Source organism: Parambassis ranga, chromosome 3, assembly GCF_900634625.1.
Source record: "Parambassis ranga chromosome 3, fParRan2.1, whole genome shotgun sequence".
In the NCBI taxonomy this organism is placed as follows: Eukaryota; Metazoa; Chordata; class Actinopteri; family Ambassidae; genus Parambassis; species Parambassis ranga.
This window is the reverse complement of record NC_041024.1, coordinates 7,211,258-7,228,591: the sequence shown is the minus strand read 5'-3', so window position 1 is coordinate 7,228,591 and position 17,334 is coordinate 7,211,258. Positions and strand designations below refer to the sequence as shown.

General features: G+C 42.8%; 1 protein-coding gene across 2 annotated transcripts; it reads right to left on the bottom strand.

Moving 5' to 3' along the window:
* Window positions 1–932: 932 nt before the first annotated feature.
* mapk6 (mitogen-activated protein kinase 6) lies at window positions 933–13,431 on the bottom strand. Of its 2 annotated transcripts, none has more exons than XM_028401528.1 (8): window positions 13,239–13,431; window positions 9,301–10,163; window positions 8,895–9,212; window positions 4,584–4,728; window positions 4,075–4,239; window positions 3,792–3,987; window positions 3,459–3,576; window positions 933–3,346 (listed from the first exon to the last, which is right to left on the bottom strand). In XM_028401528.1, the coding sequence occupies exons 2-8, from the start codon at window positions 9,535–9,537 to the stop codon at window positions 2,252–2,254; spliced, it is 2,274 nt and encodes a 757-aa protein (XP_028257329.1). In that variant the 5' UTR covers window positions 9,538–10,163; window positions 13,239–13,431; the 3' UTR covers window positions 933–2,251. The 2 variants fall into 2 exon arrangements, with proteins under 2 accessions (XP_028257329.1, XP_028257328.1); XM_028401527.1 differs by lacking the exon at window positions 13,239–13,431 and adding an exon at window positions 10,869–10,992.
* Between the last annotated feature and the right edge of the window lie 3,903 nt (window positions 13,432–17,334).

Sequence of the window (17,334 nt, the reverse complement as noted above, 5' to 3'; positions counted from 1 at the left end):
CCTAGTCAGTCTCCAGTCCAGACCTTAATCCCATAGAAAACCTGTTGAGGGAGCTGAAGGTTCGAGTTGCCAATCATCAGCCACCAAACATTAATGACTTGGAGAGGATCTGCAAAGAGGAGTGCAACAAAATCCCCCTTGTGGGCAACTACAAGAAACGTCTGACCTCTGATTACCAACAAAGGTTTTGCCACCAAGTACACATAAAGCACATATTTCATCCATGAACTTTTCTGAAATGCATCTGTTGTTGTTCTCTCTCTCACTGTTCAAATAAACATACCATTGAAATTATTGACCTATAAAATCAGCAGGATTACATCTGAATACCACAATTTAGTAAATTATAATTCCCATGGATGATTTCACAACAACACAGAATGTCAGGGTGTCTAACCACATCCTCCAAAAACCAATTATTTCCACATCATCTGATGTTACACTGCCAAGCTGCTTCAAGTGAAGCCTGTTGTATTCAGACCTGAAATGGCTTCGTGTCATCTCTGCACCCACTGCATTCAGAGAACTGCGTCACTGTTGCACAACAGACACACCAAAAAGGAAAATGTACACATTTATTGTCATGTAACCCTGCATATTTCACTGCAGTGTTTTCTACCAAAAGCAGGTGCATGTGTGTGTATATCAAGTCAACAGCTTTGAAAAAGAGTTATCTCAGCCAGAGCCACATTTAGCTGATGATTCAAAGCTCCAGTCGCCCCTAGCTCCCGTGGTGTAATTTGGTCTGCCTGCTTAGACATTAAAAGTGGAATGTAGATGTGGCTGCAAGCACCTCGGTCAGCACTTCTCCTCCACCACTGATCTTTTAGCTGCTGTCAAACAAAATTCAAGTTGCAAAAAACACCACTTAACTCAAGAGTGTGTGAGGTCAGAGTCATTTTTGAACACAATAATGATGAGGAGCAGACATGTATCTTTGCCAGTAATTTTTATTTTGAGATATTTTGTAGAACAGAGGAACCAATGATTACAAAAAAAGTCCATAAGTGTTCTACATGCTACACCTTTAACCTAATTCATCATGCTTGCCTGGAAAAAGTACATAGAAATTTAACAAAAGATGTACAATTAAAACTGACGTACATTATACTCACCATTAACTTTTTACTTTTTAACTGTACCTTTCTCTTGCCTCCATGCACACATTTTTTTTTACATTTAGATAAAAAAAATTAAGACTTTTAGGCGCTTCTTTTAACCATAAAAGGAGTTTTTCCACTAACGACAGAACGCACCTATAAATAAAAAAAAGACAAAAGAATGATATTCATTAGAACAGTATTGATGGAAAATGGAAAGCCTCAACTTCTTTTTAAAACATAACACATGAATTTGCATCCTACCGTAAAAAACGAACACTTGCACGCTCATATAGTGCCGAAATGAAACTGGAAGTCTGTCCCAACTCCTCCATCTTCAATAATCACATTGAAATAACACATTTTGATAAAATAAATATCGCACATCTGCTAGAAATAAATAATGATTACTGAAACTCCTCACTATGTTAAATGCTAAAGTGAGACAGATTTCATCTACGTGACCACTTCATTTCATGGTATGAGGATGGTCATGTGTGTAAAGCACTAGTGCGGCTTCGAGTGTCTCTCGCGGCTGTTACCTTGAGGTAGATAACACATTTACATTAACGCCTACGATAATGGTTGCTGCTGGCATCATGTGTCAGATTTACAGTATGAAAGGGTTATTTAGGAAGCTTTCTTTGGGGAAAAGAAAAAGTTAAAGAATTAAAAAAAAAATTAAAAAAAGAGAACACCCCATCCCCATTGTTTTCCTTATGAATCCCCTCCCAAGAAAGGCTGTTTGAAAGCACTTAAAAAGCCCACAGCAACTTTAGTTAGCGTCTACCATCCGTCCGTTCTTAAGTCACACCCTAAAACATCCAAATTTCTCTTCCTCTTTCTTTTAATTACTTTTCTCCTTTCATCTACAGTACGTAAGTGTGCGAGTGACATGCCAGTTGAGCAATGAGGGCGTAGACATTAACCCATGAAGGCCTGGTGATCAAGGCTCAGAGTGATGACCAAAACTCTTTAAATATAATAAGTCACCTCTCTCAACACTTAAAAAAATAATAAACAAAAACAATAATTAAAAGTAATAAAAAAGGTATGAAATGATTCAAGTACAATATATCATATTAAAAAAAAAAACTGCCTAAATTTTGCACTGTGGGGGAGGAGATATACATATTTTTATATATATTTGTTTAATTAAGATGCTTGAAGATGCTGCTGTACGTTTTGTGGGCAATTTGTGGTGAACATTTGACAGCACAGGGGGTGAGGGACGCCTGGATGGATTTTAGAGGCAAGTCATCTGTGCTGTCAAAGCCAGGCAGGGCCAGAGAGTCCAGCTGCATATTAAGCACAATCTCTGTGTTACTGTCGAGGAAGCTCTCGTCCAGCTCTCTCACCACTGAGGGCTCCGTCTCCGGACTGGCCACAGTCTCTGTGACCCCCTCATCCTTCCGGCTGAACAAGTGGTCCAGGTAGCTGGTGTAAGTGCTCTCCTTCTGCAGGTGGTCCTCTTTGCGAATGTCCCAGCATGCTTCGTCTATCAAACAGCCACTCTCCCCAACTCTCTCCCCAGAGCCAAAGCTCTCCCAGGGGTGAGCGGGCCAGACACAGTCCCCGGCAACGACTCCCAACCCTCCTCCACCTAACTGGGCGAGGTTAACCAGGCACTTCTCCTCCTTCTCCTGACTTATGGACTTGGACATGGAGCTCGAGCGAGGAGCCTCCAGCTGGGAGACGGAAGAGTTCAGCTCGTTCAGAAGGCCAACTTCGCTGAGCAGAGTCACCTCTGGGCGGGGCTCTGGCTGTAGGCTCAGTTTAATGGTGCTAGCAATGAAGGAGTCAAAGTCGAAACCTTGGTTCTGCTGGCCCTGAGGCTTCTCAATCTGATGTTTCTCCTGCATCTTGTCCTTCTCTGCTGGACTCTGGATCTTCTCAGCCTCCTTCAGTGCGATCTGTGCCTTCACTAGCCCGTTCTTCTCGCACTTGCTTTTGGCCTTGCGGTCTGCCTTCTCCTTGCTCTGTTGCTCCTTCCAGTTGGAGAGGTCAATGATGAGCTTAGGTTCATAGTAGTGATTGACTTCGCTGTCTCTCCAGATGAGGTTGTCTAGGTAGGAGGGTGACACAGCCTTGTAGTTACAGGTGTGGCTACACTGCAGGTCACAGTATTTGTTCTCATGGTGGTCCTCCTGCCAAGATCGCTCTGATGGGAACAGAGTCGTGTAGTCGAAGGACGGCTCATCCAAGAACTTCTCTCGATCTCCATCAGCATATTTACGTGGATCCACCTGAAAATACACACCAGACTGTAAGTCTTTAGCTTCACATCAGGAGTGGGACATGTTATCCTTTTACACATATTATTAATACAAGAGAGGTTTGTCAAAACAATTTATGCACCTGGACCTCCTCCTCATCAGTTACATCAGAGAGTGCCCGTGGGTCAACTTGAACTTCGTCTGGGTCATGGGTGCTGTGCAAGTGCCAGTCTGCCTCAGACAGCTGGCTCTCATGATACCTAATAAGAGAGACAGGATCGACTTTAATATACAGAACTGGAAAATGACAACGAAAATCCTAAACTACAGGGTGCAGCTTGGTATAGCAGCATTGTTAGTCCTTTACATAGAATAAAACAAACTTTTCCAAAGGAAGCCAACGAGAAAAATGTGAAGAGTATAACATTTTGGGTCTCAGCTGCTTTAGAGGCAATAAGTAAGTAAACATGCACACCTGTCCCAGGTATGGCTGTGGCTCTGATCCATGAGCAGGATATCATCTACTTCATCCTCAATGTGGAAGGGGTGCAGAGAGACGGGCTCATCCAGGGGGAAGGAGTAGTCAGCCATATAGGGGTGGGCCAGGGCCTCCTCTGCAGTCAGACGATCCATAGGGTTAAAGGTCAGGATCTTCTCCAGAAAATCTAAGGCTGCACAGGTGGAGGAAAAGAGGGACAGTTAGACCATCAAGTAAGAAATAACCCTGAATCTGTGCAAATCCATAACATGGTACTCACCCTGTGGACTGACGTCAGGCAGCAGCTTGGCCAGCGGCGTGTGAGGCTTGGACATATCGTTGCGAATGAAGACGGGGATGACGCTGTGGAGCTCCTGCCGGTCTTCCTCACGCAGTACGGGGATGGACTCCAGTATCAGCTGCATTTGCTCCAGCTCATGGGCTCCTGAAACACCAGGACGTACACACAAACCCACACTGTAGGTACTTTCTTGGAACAGTTACACAACATCCAACATCTGCATGACTGAGTTCAAGCAAGAATAAGCGTGGCAGATCATGGGAACAGAGAAGTTGTTTGCCTTGTGTTTAGCTCATGGCAATTTTAAACAGAAGAGTCAACACACCAGTTGGTGTGTCCCAGCACCAGCTGAAATAGCAAAGTCAAAGCAGACAGATTCTAGGCATATCTCCTTTGCTCTAAACAGACAGGTTGACTATAACATATGTCTAATCAGATGTATGCTTCACATTCACTGTTAAGCTTGCAGACAGGGTACCAACATTTACCTGCAAAGAGGGTTTTGCCCGTCAACATCTCAGCAAAGATGCAGCCAGCAGCCCACATGTCGATGGCTTTGGTGTAGTTGTTTGGAGAGAGCAGCAGGCGAGGAGATCGGTACCACTTTGTGACAAGACCTTCAGAGAGATGGCCCTGTGATAGAAACAAGGGGAAAAAAAATGTAATTGCAGGACAGTGCGACTTAAACTCATATTTTCCTAAAGGCAATCTCTTGCCCCTGAATGACCTTTTATACATTTCTGGTACATTTTGACACATTAAAATGCTGAAGAAGTCTGCAATACTGCAGATGTGGCCCATGCCTACTGGTCTGTGCTAAACTCCGTAAGCCATGTGCCATCTCCTTGGCAAGCCTGCTCTGTGCTGGTCACGTACGCACCATGGAGACAAAGCCCCCCGAAAGTAAAGACAGATGAAAGGGGGGAAAGGGGGGGGATCAGACACGTGCAGGCCCTGTCAGCAGTCTGAGAGAGCAGGATAATCCCACCCTGTGCCAAACACTGCCACACCAGTGACACCAACCTGCTCCACACTGTAACACAGTGGGTCGCAGGGACACTGAACACAAAGGAAACTGACCTCTGTATGAGTGTGTGTGTGTGTGTGTGTGTGTGTGTGGGGGGGGGGGGCACTGGGGGAGGGGAAGTTGTAAGATAACACTCTTGCTGCCCTCTCACCTCCACATGCAGTAGTCATTTGTGGTGAGACCAAAATGGCCAGCTTACCACTGAGCGAGGCTCCTGTTTCTGCCCTAATTTAGCCGCAGACACTTGATGTCACACTATCCTGTAGTGTATCACTGCTCTGCAAACTCTTGTTTTGATAGACCTATAAATGACACGTAATGTTGACTGCAGGCAACCATGCCCAGAGGTCAAGGGGAATTAGAAGTAGACACCTGCAAGGCAGTCCAACACACATTCTGGGAAATAGCTAATAAAATAAGTGGAAAAAAACATGCATCTACCTTAAAGTGTTGCAACAGAGATGTAAATTAGGTTAGCTTGAAAGAGTGTCGGGTCATTGCGTAAGGATATTTCTGTGGCCGATGGACTCTGAACTCAAAGGAGCAGATTAAACTTTGCCGACCAGCTGAAGGCATAAAGTGCATTAGGTGAACATTCCAGCTTGCCTCTTTCACTGATTTCTAAATGGGCCACAGACAGACAGGCATTAAAAGCATCAACCATCTCATTACCTTAGGGCAACAGTTGGTGAATAACTTGGCCACCTGATCTAGATAAAATCAGGCTGACATTTAATAAGAGGCTCACTAGCGTGTCAGGCTGTGGTTAGCAACCTCAGGCAGGTCTGACCAGATATCTGTAAAGGTGTAGAATTAGGACGATCATCCTCTGCCTGGCCTCCATTTCCAGGATGAATGCCAACACAAAAGATTTCCTTGCTACCACTGAATGTATTTTAGTCTTAGCCACCCACATGAATCACTTCACCATTTAACAACCAGACTATAAAAAAGGGGATAAACAGAGCTTCACAGCATTCCCTGACACACACGGTTGCTACAGACCAAACTACTACAAGCTACAACAAAATACAGGATCTTACAGATGTGGGAAAACATGTGAAACCCCCTCTCTGAAATTAATCAGAGCCTGTATTCAACTCTCTGACATTTTTCTCCGTAGATCCCTGAAGTCTGGGCCCAGACAGCCTTGTTGCTGGCTTAATAACTGGGTCAAATGTGTGCGTGTGTTACTGCAGTTGCGGTTTGGAGCTGTGTATTGTGCAGGATGCTTGTGTGACAGAAAGGACCTCTATGAACCTTTATAACATTCCTGAAAACCTCAGTTTTCCCATCTCAAATTACTGAAGTTTACAGCAAACCACGGGCAGGCTCAGGCTCTTACAGTTTACTTCAGTGCAACTACTTTCAACAACACTTACAGAAGAATGAATGCAGTTCTATGTATCTGTATCTGTTTAATTGTCGTTTAAAACTTTGATGCAGTATTTTTTTAAAGCAAATGAAGTCTCTTTAAAGTAGTATATAAAAACTAAGCTAAATTTCACCACTATGCAACATGAACACTGAGCAGATGTGACATGTCTTGACTTAGACACACGTTAAGTCTGCTGCTCTTATGAGTAACAGATCTTTCCAAGAACAATCAAAGTGGTTGCTGTATCCATATATCTACTTTCTCCTGCCATAGGGCAGGCCACAACTGGAAATGAGCACAGGCTTTAGATTAGCTTCAAATAACGCCCTGAGCAAGGCTCCCACAACGAGACAAAGAACCGGCTGGGAAAAGGAGGGGAGCAGGGGTTGGAGAAGTTGGATGGGTGCACGTGAATTCCTGTCATTCTTAAGCACGAACACCACTACTGATCTTAAAGTTCACACAGGCAGAAATGTCAATAGTACAGATACAAAGGTACGTGTACTTAAAACAAAACTACGCATGGTTAATGAAAGTCTATAGTGAACTACAGTGTCTTTTGTTAACACAAGTATTAGAAGAAAAAAAAGATATGAATGTGGGAGTGAAAGGTTAAACAAAAGCCCTTCACCACTGATGCATGAATTCAGATACTACATTACTGAAACTATGCCAGAAACTGAGGCTCACTGGAAAAGAGCCCTTCTTTATTTAGAAACGACGTTATTCAAATAACATGCACTCAGTCACCCAGCTGCTCTGTCTCACTCTACTCCTACTAGAAGGGGAGAGTGGTCGTGAAAGAATATTGGACCCTAATGCTTCTATTATAATGTCTGGCCAACATTAATACCTACTGTTTTTTAACACTACCACACTTCAGTGGGCTCCACAGTGTCATGCAGGGGTGATGGGTTCATTTTTAAACAAGGCTCATTTAGTCTGCAACATCAGAGGACTACTGGAGCAAGAGCTGAGCAAGAGTTATCAGGTCTACCTCACCCCAACATGCCACTATTGTTATCACAGAGGAGACAGACCACACACACAACAGAAAGAGAGCACTAAAGCCTGTTAAAGTCAGCAAGTACAACTCTATAGTGTTTGTATCCTTGACAAAAACTCAGTACAAGCAATACAATAGACACACACCAGAGCTGACCTCAGGCAAGCTCATTTTCTGCACATTTGCCTGTGTGTTTCCCATCAGGAAAAACTGCCTATGCAGAAGGAAACACCCACATGAAAACCCAGTTAAAAACAGGGTGGCTGGCTACAGTCATTTTACTGTGCAAGAAACTCTGTCTGGTTCTCGGCAACTATGAGACCTCACCTTCCACTTCCTATTGCATAGTGATCTACTATCTCCACTAAAGGCATGACTCATAGGAGAACACAACACTTAAATTGTGCTGCTGAAATGTGAAACAGCAGTGTATGAAACAAGCAGTTACAGTAAACAAGTGTGTCTCACAGTGATGAATGATGAGGCAGGATCCTGGCTGTGTAGGGGATATGAATTAGTCTGTGCTAGCCAGAGGGATCACATCACGTGAGCCCACTTCAGCCCCTCCACTGACTAATCTGAGACACGTGTCAGCATCTGACTGCTTCTGTGCTCAAAGGAGATCCAGCAACTACAGTAAAGGAGAGGGGGGAGGTATAGACTTCCCAGCCTACATTTCATTACTTCACTCCACCATATGGCCTTCGAATGGAATTTCCTCATCCCTTTAGAAGGTGACAGCAAGACACCAAGGGCAACACAGACCTTACACCTGGCTACAATTAGACAGGGTAATCCATACTCTAATACTAGACCTACTTTATTGCTGCTATTATACTGCCTTTCAAAACGCAATACAGGTTTTACAGAGAGCCTTAAAATATGTGCATTCAACATATGGTGTGTCAATTTTAAAGCCCATGTTCACAATGGACAACAAATGAGAAAAAAGTCTGAAAACAGCTCTTTAGACCCAATTCTACAACCTCTCTCCCTGATTCTATAACTTGTGTATAAAAATGTTCTATATTTTAATGTAGCATATTCATATTAGATTGACTGCAGCCTCTAACTCTCAACATCACCATTAGACACCACCCACTCATTTATATATTTAGACCTGAGATTAAAGTCATTTTCTTATTGTCTGACACAAAAAGGAGGAAAACTAGTTCCCAGGGTTCTGTTTTTCCACCCTGACTGACTCCTGAGAAGGGAAACAGAGGCGTTACCTCAAGGACCACATCCTGTCTTGTTTACTTCCTGCTGTGAAAACTGCGTCACTCTGGGGAGCACCACATTACTGGGCAACAGAATGTTCACACTAATCGTGAAAAATCCTTCTTCCCAGAACTGACACGGGGCAGCTACACAACACACTTGCCTACCTTGTGGGAGTAGTGGGGGTCCATGATGCGGGCCAGCCCAAAGTCTCCGATCTTTAGTACAAGGTCCTCTGTGTTGACAAACAGGTTGGCCGGCTTGAGGTCACGATGCAGAACATTGGCGGAGTGGATGTACTTAAGGCCCCGTAGGAGCTGGTACATGAAGAGTCTGGCGTGGCCCTCAGACAAGAGGCCCCGCTCCAGCAGTTGACACAGGTCCGTCTCCATGTACTCCTGCACAATGTAGACCGAGTTGACCTCTGTCAGGGACACCACATCCTCTGTTAGCCTGCGCCCATTGGGGCCCAAGGTCTCAAACACCTGGTGAGAGGCAAAACAAAGGGGTTAGTACTGAAGGCCTGATTTCAACTTGACAATAAGATCTTTGTCTTTGAGTTTCAAAACTTACCTTAACAATGTTGTCATGGTCAAGGCGTCTGATGATCTTGATTTCCCGCAGGGCATGCTTCACACTCTGGGGGTCGGTCAAGATAATTTTCTTCACAGCTACACGCTTGTCACAGTCTGTGTCAACTGCTGAGAACACCAGACCATTTCCTCCGTAGCCCAGAGGCTTCAAGTCCATGTAGCGAGAACCCAGGTCAAAGCCATGGATGTTCATCAGGGACTCAAACTTCTCTGCCATGATGACTGTCTACACCAAGCTGCTGCTACGCCTGCCGTTTGTTCTCTGGCCTGCTTCAAGCCTGACTTTCACACCGATGGAGGAATTTACCTGAAAATTCCTCCCACTCAGCTTTAGAGGCTGCGCTAACTAACCCCTGTACAGATGACTACCAAGTCCCCCCTGGCTAGCCGTCACTGTCAGATGCGGGGCACTAATATGTTGTCAAACTTTCTTTCCATCTTGAAGGAGAAGAAAAAAAAACTTAAGAGTGGAACTCCTCCGGCTCCAAACTAATAAATGTATTGTTTTAATGTAAACTAGTGTTTATAGGCTGCAACTTAATTAACTCTAATGCCAATTAAAAAGCACTGGGATTATGTTGAACTATAAAAGCATGTAGTTGCATCCTCACAGTGCAGATACATTCAGTGTATGACTGGTCCTGAGCAGCTTCATGTGAAATGTGCCTAATGCACCTTGTATATGTATGTTTATCTTTTCCTGTCGATATAAACCTGATCTATAAAACTGAAAATGAGTCTGGCCTAAAAGTCTTTAAAGTAACTGTTCACCCTCAATGATCAGGTGGCTCAAGCTCGCCACAATCACAATCAAAACTATCCTCCATTTTAGTTGGGTATAACCTGAAAGACAAGAGAGAAAAAAAAACAAATTAAGAATGAGAAAAATCTACATAGACCTGACAGTCATTCCTCCCACCCGTTATGAGTGAGACATGTTGGGGATTTCACCAAAGCAACGAACCGTCAGCTCTGGTTAAAACGCGGTGTCGTTGTGAGAAACAAACCCCTCCCCCGCCCGGTTTAGGCGCTTGCAGGTCCGGTTTCTGAGTATCGATAGAATTAGAAGAACCCCTCACAAAGGATTTACACAGATTAACAGCCACAAGAGTCTATTAACAGCATACACAGAGACAAGGGGCATATTTTACTCCCGAGTCAGACCGTCTGTTTTTGGCCTCCACCGGCTGACTGGCGGAAAAAAAGCCAGAAATGGAAGCACAACGGCGGCTACTGACAGTCCTCTTAAATTATCCCATAACCACATCCACAAGGAAACACACACATAAAACAGACTACATACAAAAACAGTTATCTTAACAGACAGATGATTTCTGAAAAAAATAAACATAACGTTTAAGAAAAATTAGCCGACAGCGCGAACAAAGGAGCTGTTGTTGGCGGAGGCTATTGACTACGTGGTACAGCTTTCCTAAGCGCAAAGCGGCACAAAGCCGACGTCGGTAAAACCGCTCGAAACGACCGCAAATCGGCGGAGAAAGACGGAAAATAATACCAGTGGACATCCACGCATTACACGCTACTTACAGTCTTTATTCGTCGCATTAGTTCGGTTATGTTTCGGATCAAACCCGGACAAGGTTTGAGTGTGCTCCGCTCCCCGAGCACAGCAGATCTGTTGCAATCGCCATTAAGCCTGGGCGGAGCTAAGACAGACAGTGTGACGTCACATGTCGCCTTCACAGGCTGCCGGAAACAACCTCTACTACAGTAGAAAGCCCGTCACAGACTTTTTGTCTATCCTAATTTTGATCCCATTACAATTATTATTTTTAATTAACTAATGTATGTAATGTTCTGAAGTTTGTGTTTACTATTCAGAGAAAAACAATAATTCGATTGTAATTTTTATACTGTAAACTAGTCATGAATGTTTTTTACAAGTAGTATTATGTTCCATGGATACATTTGTTCACTTTATGGTCTGTTTGATATTTAAATATGCCAGTACTGAAAATTAATCATCGGTATGTATACTGCATAATAATATAGAGTTAAAACAACGGAACGTTCGTGGCACTTATTAAATTATAACACACCACCTGTGAAATTAAGAGCTCCGAGCATCACCTGAAAGCAGCAGGAGTCATTCAAAATATTTGTTTAAAACTGGAGATCACGCGACAGCGGTAGATTCAAAATGCAGCACAGTGTTTACAGGTTTGTGGAGCGAATGATAACAACATTATATCAATTATGGCAACAATGACTGTATCGTATTAAATCAAAATAATCTGGCTTACATACAAGTCTTTTAAGGATAGGCTACTAGGATCAATATAAAACACAACATAAAACGTAGGAACATTCTGTGCCCTACCTATCCTATGCATGCTACAGAAAACTACAGACCAGACAGCTTGATTTCATCTCTGAAAAAAAACAAGCCTGTTGTTGTTATAATTGCAACCATTACAGGCCATTTACTATCTCTGTTTTTCTATTCCAGCCTTTGATGGGAATTAACGCTGTTTTCAGATTATTGCACGCAGCTGTACGCATTAGTCGTATCAGTGAGAAAAATCCCCCGTCAACACTCACTGCGGCTTGCGGATTTAGAAAGTCCATCTGGCACCTATATGGTCGCGCTGCGCAGGCTGCTTGTCTTTTTAGCGGCCCGTCCTCAAATCACATCTCGAAAAACAAAACCAAAACACAAACATAATCAAAGCGATCAGAGCAGCGGGATGTGCTATGTTTTTGTCAGATCCCTCATTCAGACTGCGGCTGGTGTCCTCCCTCACTGTGGATGCTGTGAATGGATAAAGGGATGGGTGGGCGGGCAGGCAGGCAGCATCACAGCCGCAGCAGCCTACATCAGCATCCGCAGGCAGACCATGTGAAAACCCATGTGTCCGAGAATGCAGATGCCTCTCACAAGCTGGGATGGGCTCTGCGATGGAGGCTGCATGCGGACTGACCGGGGATGCGACAGAGGTGGAGAGAGACTTTCTGTCTCGGGTAATAGAGCATGGGGGGTAAATTGTTCAGACATGATGTAGCTACATTTTCTTTATTTTAGGGAGTTTGAGTTTGTCCCTCACATCAGTGCCCCCATAGACACAGACCTAGTTATGTAATAATTTTTATATCATCCAATTTAAAGAGAGGCAGTGCAGACATAGCAGAGCTTTTGGGTCCTATTATGTGAAAGACCCATTTTTATTTTTCACATGGGAATGAATGAATTTTATTTAGTTATAGGCCTATAACACTGTTGCAGCTACTAAAAGGCTAATATTTATTCCCAACCCTTTTCCTGCAAGGTCAGAGGTCAAGGCAGTAGCTTGATAGTCTTTGCTATGATGTGTTTTAGGTGAGCAGATGTTTTATGGTGGACATTGTGGACTCTTGCATCCTCTACAAATAACTGTTTTCTGTCACTGGCTGCTGGACCTTAACGGCTGTAATTGAGAATAAGAAAGAAGCATGAGTAATAACGTGCTCTCTTGCTCCATTTGCTCTTTGCTCTGAGCTGTAGATTCATGAATGGAGGTCATAAAGTTCACACTGTACCTTATTTTGGAGAAGAAATGAAAATATTCCTCATATTCTGCTTTAAATTTAAATCATTAATGATGTCCTCCTTGACATCTAGTCTCATTTTGGTACATCAACTTTACAGGTTAGTTTCTACCAGCTTCATGAATCTATGTCCCAGCACTGTAGTGTCGTAATCTGAGAATCTTGTCTGTTGGGCACAGAGTGTCTCGTGTGTGAAAACTAAAGTTCACATGGTGTAACTGACATCTGAGTGTGTCTCAACCCCCATTGTAACCTCAGACTCACTATAGTGCTACAGTATCTCTACCACATCTTCTTGCCTAAATCCTAAGCATAAATATCTCCTTTTTTCACATCTGCTTGCTCCTGTTTGAAAGTCTTATCATCACTTACCATGGCTGAAATTCTCCTGAATCCACTGCAGTAACATGGTGCAGAAATTAATAGCCAATTCAGAAGAAAAATAAATATATATCCAACAGTGCTATAGTCCGAAACAGGTGGACAGATCTGGGACGGCCCAGCCTCTGTGTGGCTTCAGTGTGTGAACGTATTCTCAGAGCCTTGGCAGTGTGTTATCCTACTCCATGTGCCTCTGGTTGTGAGGTGGAGCTCCATGGAAAGTTAATATAGGCCAGGCCACCGGAGGGGAGGAGACTGCTCTGTGTATGGTTTGGCCTGTCAGTGTGTCAGACAAGCTAGAGCCCACTGCCACCACCTCTCCCTCTCTCCCTCTCTCCCTCTCTCCCCCTCTCTCTTTCTTGCACTGCTACTCTCTCACTTTTTCATATCCTTTCCTTGTTTTCAGATCTGCTTTTTATTCTGTGCGGTGTTTTGCAAGAAGGAAAATCTTGTGCAGCCTGTGCTGAAGCAGATTTTTGTTCCTGGCTTAGACGGTCATCTCTCTTATGTCATGTCATGTCATGTCAACTTAAAAGTAAAAGATGAATTTTGTGCAATTTAGAAGCCCCCTTAAAATATAACAGAGTAAATCACATGCACACTGTACAATCTGTCTGCACAGGATGACACTCAGTTTGTCCTCAGAGGGTTTTTTATTGCTTGCTTTAATGGTCACTATCAGTAGGGGGGTGATGAAATTGTGATCTTACAAATGCCACACTCAGTGTGGCATTTGACAGTGTCTGTTCCTCTGGGGACAAAGTGTTGCCCATTTTGCTCTTTACCCACAAGTCTGATCCCTTCGCCTTGAAACCCAGTCTCTCTCAAACATGCTCTGCCTGCCAGACTGATCCAGCACTCCTTCGTCTCTTTTGATGTGCCTGTTATTGACAGACTGGCACGTGAGAGCTGTAAGGAGACGTGTTATTTGTTTGATGTTTAAACCAGACTGCTGTATGGTCGGAATCAGCTGTATGTTATCACAATATTTGGACATATGAGGGCAAGCTGTGGGTTTTACGGCTGCTTTTTTATGAGATTCATTGATGATCCGTGGTGGGTGCAGTGTAAACATGTGGCCAGAGGTGGGTAGTAACCCGCTACATTTACTCCGTTACATTTACTTGAGTAACTTTTGAGTACTTTTTACTTTTACTTGAGTACATTTGTGAGCAAATAACGCTACTCTTACTCCACTACATTGGCCAAATGTGGACTCGCTACTCCTTACATGCTTCTTTCTGCGATAAAGTTTATCTCCACTGTGGCATTAATTGTGGCATTTAGCCGATAACGATTAATTTGACGATTCATTGATGACAATTGCACTTACATGTTTTTGACTCTAAATCACCAACTTATAATAACACCTATCTTTCTTCGGCTTTCTACGTGCTCCGGTTTATGTTGACAGATGTTGAACCTCGAGAGTACGTCGCACACAAAAATGCGTCATCATGACGAGACACTAATCGCCATAATCGATAAGTGGCAAATATTAATCGGTGAGTTTTTCTGATGATTAATTGCACACGATAAGATTTTGCACAAGATAAACACACAAAAAATGGCAGAAGCAAACGCCAGGACAGAATATAATATATATATATAATATATGATAATCTCTTAATGTTTTCAAACTTTAAAATCTCATTGATATTTTTCTTTATACAGAGAGTTAAAAGATGTAATATTATTTTTGCTCATTATTTAAGTTTTGATACAAAATGACTCTTACTTGAGTAAATATTTGGAGGTCTACTTTTTACTTTTACTTAAGTAAAATTATTTTAAAGTAACTAAAATACCCTTACTTTAGTAAAACATTTGGCTACTCTACCCACCTCTGCAAGCAGCTGCAAAAACCTTTAGTTAACATTACCGATGATCATAAACAAGTCCAGTAAACAACCATTGCATAACTCACCTTAAGGAAGCGAAGTCGATATGATCAGCAGACTAGTACTGATCTGTGAAGCTACTGCTTTTGTCCTCTTAGTGTCTGCTGTTATATAACAGTCTGTCTATCTGGACCTAAAGCCAAGGTGCAGAATGGACTCATTTCTTACACCCTTGTGAATGGCCATTTGACCTGCAAAGGAGGTACATTATCCATACACACCCTGTCCACGTTAGATACTCAGGTATTTCACAGCATTATGAAAGAGGCCTGCACAGTGTTGGTGCAACATCCCTCAGCTGTGATTGTGTGCAAACATATTTGTGCAATTACATCCTTCTGCACTGACAGACAATCTTTCAGCGTTTCTCTTTTCATTGAAATTTTTGAGAAAACTTCCTCCTCGAACTCATTAACTCAGAGTTAACTGGGTGTTACACCCCATTGCTTTGTCTCTCTCTCTCTCTCTCTCTGCATCAGTACGTGCAAGATGACTACACACACCGCTGCTCAAAGGTAAGTCAAGACAAATGTGCATTCCAGCCACGACTGTCACATCCATAAGCAGGACAGATGGATGTTTTTCAGCCGTTTGAATTGATGTATTACCGGTGGAGTGTGTTAGTGTGATGAGACAGTACAATTACGCAATGCACAATAGTACCAGCCTGGCCGGCTGTTTGTTTGGTTTGTTGGGTGATGTGTGCTTTGTTTCGGCTATGAGACTCCATTGAGGTTAATATGCCTATCAGTCATACATATTGATGCACACAGATGTGAAAGCAGCATCAAGCCTCCCTCTGTGCATCAATCACCTTTTCAACCTCTCAGACATGGCTGCTTTGTAGTGACGGGCTTATGAAAGGATACAGGATATTGTACGCAAAGGCTAATAATCATATTAATCACATGACCAAAATGTATGTCAGGATGTTGGAGAGGAGAGGAGAGGAGAGGAGAGGACCATCTGCCTTTGCCTGCCTCTCGCCATCTGTGAGTGCAGCATCCTAAAACCTACAGGGCTCTGTGTGTGGTTCGTGTGTGTGTGTGGGAGCCATCTTTTCTGTGGTGTGATGTAACCTGCTTTGTCCTGTCATCACCCGCAGACGAATGATGAATTCTTGGGATATTCCAAAGAGACCTGATTAAATAATCGTGTAGGTACATTGTGGTTGTGTGTCTGTGTCTGTGTGTTTTTGATGTGATTGAATTTGTTTGTATGGGGTTAGAGATAAAACTGTTTGGTGGTGATGTAAGAGGATCAGAAGCTTTGGAATCTGGAGGTTTCTTAAGCGGACTAACACAAAAAAACCTTTCACTGTTCAATATATCCATCACGTTCAAATACCAAACACATTTTCACATGTTTGCAGAGTCAGTGTTTTAGCTCAGATTTGGTGACAGGATGTATCGTACAAATTAAATGATCACATACATTGGCAAATTGATCCCTGACTTCTGTTGATGGGCAGTCAAATGGTCAGCAGCATTAAACATGGATTCAATGCTGATTTAGTGTTGGTCCACTGACTTAGTTGCAATACTTATTACCATTAAATGAACTGCAAACTAATGCCAGATCAAGTACATAGTTACACTTGGCTGGCCAACAGCCACTGCCTCACTCTTCACCTTTACCTTTGCATCATGGATCACACTGGTGGAGGTTTCTGGCTTCCCAATATAGCAAAACAGAGCTCCAAACTGTTTTTTTTACTTATCTATGAATGTGTTTATTTTTGTTGGGCATTTTAACATAGATGTCTGTAAAGATGGACTTACTTTTAAAGCTAGCCTCAAGTGGCCATTTGAGGAACTGCAGTGTTTTCTAGCCATTGGCATAAACTCCACAAGCACCATCTTAAAATCTTTGAAATCAATCCACATGTTAGTGCCTAAGAAGGTCAAGGGAAATAAAAAATATGTCTTAAATATGACACTTTTGAATAAATGTTAAAAATCCTCTAATATATGGTGCAAAAAAGTCCTCCTCTGTTCACAATATGTCAATTGACTGGAAACTTTTATTTCTTTTTATGACAATAAAACAATAAAGATTAAAAACAAGGTCAAGGATTTGTTTTTCCAAAGGAGTGACGGAATATATGTTTGAAAAAGGGCCATAAAACTAGAACTGTCCACTGCAATACACATTAAAAATGCTGTGTATGCTATCTAGATGTGTAG